Source organism: Cynocephalus volans, chromosome 7, assembly GCF_027409185.1.
Source record: "Cynocephalus volans isolate mCynVol1 chromosome 7, mCynVol1.pri, whole genome shotgun sequence".
In the NCBI taxonomy this organism is placed as follows: Eukaryota; Metazoa; Chordata; class Mammalia; order Dermoptera; family Cynocephalidae; genus Cynocephalus; species Cynocephalus volans.
The window spans coordinates 144,102,315-144,106,205 of record NC_084466.1 but is presented as its reverse complement, the minus strand read 5'-3'; the positions used below and the strand labels follow the sequence as shown (position 1 = coordinate 144,106,205).

Below are 3,891 nucleotides of genomic sequence, written 5' to 3'. Positions count from 1 at the left end.
CCACTCCAGTTCTCGCAAAAAAGTGTCAAAAACCACCTGGGGGGGGGGTATCTAAAGATGCATCACACGCACACATCAGAGAAGGCCGAACCACAGACAGAAAAGAGCCCCCGAAGCAGCAGCAAGCCACTCTCCCGCCCCTCCGCAAACTTTCCTTTCCGGGCGACAGCTCCTGGCGTTTCTGTGTGTCGCGGATGATTCAGACCAGCTTCGTGCGCTCCGAGTTCACCTGCTTTCGGTCTGGAGTAAACACAGATCTGCTCTTCCCTGCCCCGGGGGGTGGGGGGCGCAGAGCCCGCGTCCCGGCTGCGGCGCTGGGGACCCGGCCGCTACACCTTGGACTCCGAGGCGACGCCCGGGCGGCCCGGCTCGTCCAGGCTCGAGTCGCTGTCCGCCGCCACCCCGCCGTTGCAGGCGGCCCAGGGCTCCAGCAGGCGCGCGGGCGGCGTGGCCCCGACGTCGTCGTCGTCCTCGTCGTCGGAGACGGCCCCGGGCGACGGCGGCGGCCCGGGCCGGGCCAGGCAGCCCGGGGTGCGCGGCCGGTCTCCGGGGCCCGCGTGTCGCCTGCGGGCGGCCGTGCGCGCGCTGCAGAGCAGGCGCTGGAAGGCCCTGCGGAAGTCGGGGCTGCGGCAGTAGATGATGGGGTTGAAGGCCGAGTTGGCGTAGCCCAGCCAGTTGAAGAAGACGAACAGGCGGTCGGGCACCAGGTCGCGGTGGAAGGCCTTGACCACGTTGGCCAGGAAGAAGGGCAGCCAGCACAGCGTGAACACGCCCATGATGATGCCCAGCGTCTTGAGCGCCTTCTGCTCGCGCAGGGCCACGAGGCGCGAGGGCCGCCGCTTGCTGGGGCGCCCGTTGGCCAGCGGGGCGGCGGCGGCGGCGGCGGGACTCGGGGACCCGGGCGCGGGCGGCCGCGCGGGGCCGCCGAGGAAGCGGCGCTCGCAGCTGTCGATCTTCTTCACCTGCTTCTGGGCCTCGCGGAACACCCGCAGGTACACGAAGGCCATGATGCACAGAGGCACGTAGAAGGACACGACGGACGAGGCGATGGCGTAGGCCCGGTTGGTGACGAAGTCGCAGCACTTGGGGTCGTTGTAGCAGCGGCGCGCCTCGTCGCTCTCGGCCCGCCACCAGTGCATGAGGATGGGCAGGAAGGACACCAGGGCCGAGATGGCCCACACGGTGCACACGAGGCCCCGCGCCCGCGCGCGGGTCAGCAGGCTCTGGTAGCGGAAGGGCGACGTGATGGCCAGGTAGCGGTCCAGGGCGATGACACACAGGGTCTCGATGCTGGCCGTCACGCACAACACGTCCACCGAGGTCCAGAGCTCGCAGAAAAAGGAGCCGTACTCCCAGCGGCCCCATACCACGATGGTGGCCCCGAACGGCACCACCAGCAGTCCCATGACCAGGTCGGCGCTGGCCAGGGACATGATGAAGAGGTTGGTGAGCGTCTGCAGCCGCGGCGTCTTGGCGATGGCCACGATCACCAGCACGTTGCCCGCCACGATGAGCAGCACGATGAGCGCCATCAGCAGGCCCATGCCGGCCGTCCACTGCTGGGGCAGCGGCGCGGGACCAACGCCGGCCGGCGGCAGCAGCGAGGCGGGCGGCGACGCGGGTACCAGCAGCCGCGCCGCGGTGGCCGCGCCGTCGGGGAGCGGCGCGGCCGACGACACGTTGCAGGGCTCGTCCAGGGCGAGCGCCCCCGCGCCCATGCCGAGCTGCGGAGGCCGGGGGCGGTGGGTGGGGCGGGGCTGGGCCGTGGTTGGGGAACACCCCAGAAGCCGGGGCGGCGGAGGGAGGTCGCGGCCGGGTCAGGGCAGCCGCAGCGCGGGGCCGGAGGCATCGGCGCCGGGCGCCTTCCCCGCCGGAGCCAAGCGCTGTCGCCGCCGCCTCCGCCGCCGCTGCTGCTGGAGCCGCTGCCGCTGCTGGAAGAGCCACCGGGACCTCAGCATGTTTCTGAGCGCGCCGGGCCCGCAGCTCCGGCACCCAGCACCCACCCCACCCTGCTCCCACCCCGCCAAGCCAACCCCCGGGGCCTCGCGTCAGGCTCCTGCAGCCAATCGGGGCAAAGGCACGCCCCCAGCTGGTCCCCCGCACCCCCCAACTCCCTGCGCCCCCCCTCCCAGTGGCAACCGAGCGGCTCGCGAGAGGCCGGGGCAGGACGCGCAGCGAGCGCCTCCCGGGCCCCCGCGGGTTCCTGCGAGCGCGCCCTTCCCGCGCCCGCTACTTCCAGTGCCTTATTCCCGGCGCCCACTACTGCGCCCCGCTCCCACCCCGTCCCCGCTCCTCCTGTGGCTCCCACCCGCTTCTGCTTTCCGCTCCCTCCTGCGCCCCCGCTCCCTCCCGCGCTTCCCCAGCTCCTCCCTGCGCCACCCTCCCCGGCATCCCCTCTACCTCCAGTGCCCCGGTTCCCTGCAGAACGGAGCCCGTGCTCCCTTTAGCCGAGAGGGGACCACCGTGTTCTTGAAGCGCCAGAGCGCCTTAGACAGTCTGTCCCCTGGGGTTGGAGGAGTTTGGCTACGAGATTGGTTCTCAGATCAGGCAGCCTACCAGGGTGTGTATAAAACCCTTCTCCTGTCAAGAGACGACCCAGCCAGTCTGCGTCCTGACAGCTTGGGGGATCGGAGGTGGGTGTTAGTGGTTACAGGAAACTTTCCAGAGAGTGGGTTGCTGGAACAAACCGCGCATCTGTCAGGAACTCTCTCTGGCCGCCGTTCTTGCAAGGAGAAAGGAGGGGAAGGTTTGTGCAGCTAACAGTTAACGCTGAGGACCAGTTGGAAAAACACACACTCCCCAAGTCCCAGCTACCAGTCCCAGCTAACACACGTGTGGGTATGACGCGACAGTGTTCATGATATAAAGAGAGAAGCTTAGGTAAGCACGAATGTTAGTGCACAGAGTAAATGACACCACCGGGAAAAAAGAACACATTACATTTCAGACTTTTCACGAATACCTGTATTTTGTGTTTTATTGCTTATAGGATTTTATAATTTAAGCTGGGTCAATATAAACAAAAAGGTACTTTCAGTTTTGGTTGATGTGATGAACTGAGATTTCAGATTTCTTGTTCTACGTGGTTGTTTTCTCCTTTGCCCACGTTCCTAGATTCTCAAAACTCTGGGATTAGTTGTGGAGCAATGAGAGAAGAAAATATATACTCAAGAGGATTAAAATCCGAAAGCATTTAAGCTTACTTATATCAGTGGCTTTTGACTTGGCAAATGAATGGGTTTGAAAGTAGGCAGTTTTTAGCCTAGCTGTGGGGGGATTATATTGGGGCGGGGGGCCATCAGGACAGCTATGAACACACAATGCAGCAGGACCGTAAGCCCCTTCTCTAATTTGGCCCCGGGAATGCCCTCAGCTCAGGCCCGAAAATTAAAAAAAAAAAAAAAAGAAAAATCTTTAATTAAATCCTTGAGAAGTAAACGGCTTTTAATTGTCTATGTAACAGTGCACGGAAATGTTATATAATGCTTACACATCTTTCTGGCATTGGAATAAAATGCTTCTAGAAGGAATACCAACACGAGAACCAAACTCATTCTTACCTTACAGAGACCGACTTCCACAGCTGTCCACGTCAAGAGCAAAAAGTAATGCTTACTAGGTTTATAAAGTCAAGTTTATAAAGGCAAACATATGAATTTGCTTCAGGCCGAAACCTGATCATCAGAGTGTTACAACCCGGGAGTGATCCATTTGTTTGTTCACCCCTGCCCCGGACCTAACAGAGTTCTACCAACTTGGGGGCTTTAGGAGGGGGAGTCAGGAAACAAGTGGAGCTAGAAAGAGGGGAGAACAAAGACTGCACCCTTAGTCACCCAAGTCCCTGCAAGCCTGAATCTCCCCTTCAGGCTTCTTTCTAGTCCCCAAGGGGCA

The 3,891-nt window shown here is 62.2% G+C and overlaps 1 protein-coding gene across 1 annotated transcript; it reads right to left on the bottom strand.

Annotated features, from left to right (window-relative positions):
- Nucleotides 1–262: 262 nt before the first annotated feature.
- On the bottom strand, nt 263–1,718 carry ADRB1 (adrenoceptor beta 1). The gene has a single exon (XM_063103426.1). It carries the CDS (start codon nt 1,716–1,718, stop codon nt 330–332), a length of 1,389 nt encoding a protein of 462 aa, XP_062959496.1. The 3' UTR covers nt 263–329.
- Nucleotides 1,719–3,891: the final 2,173 nt, after the last annotated feature.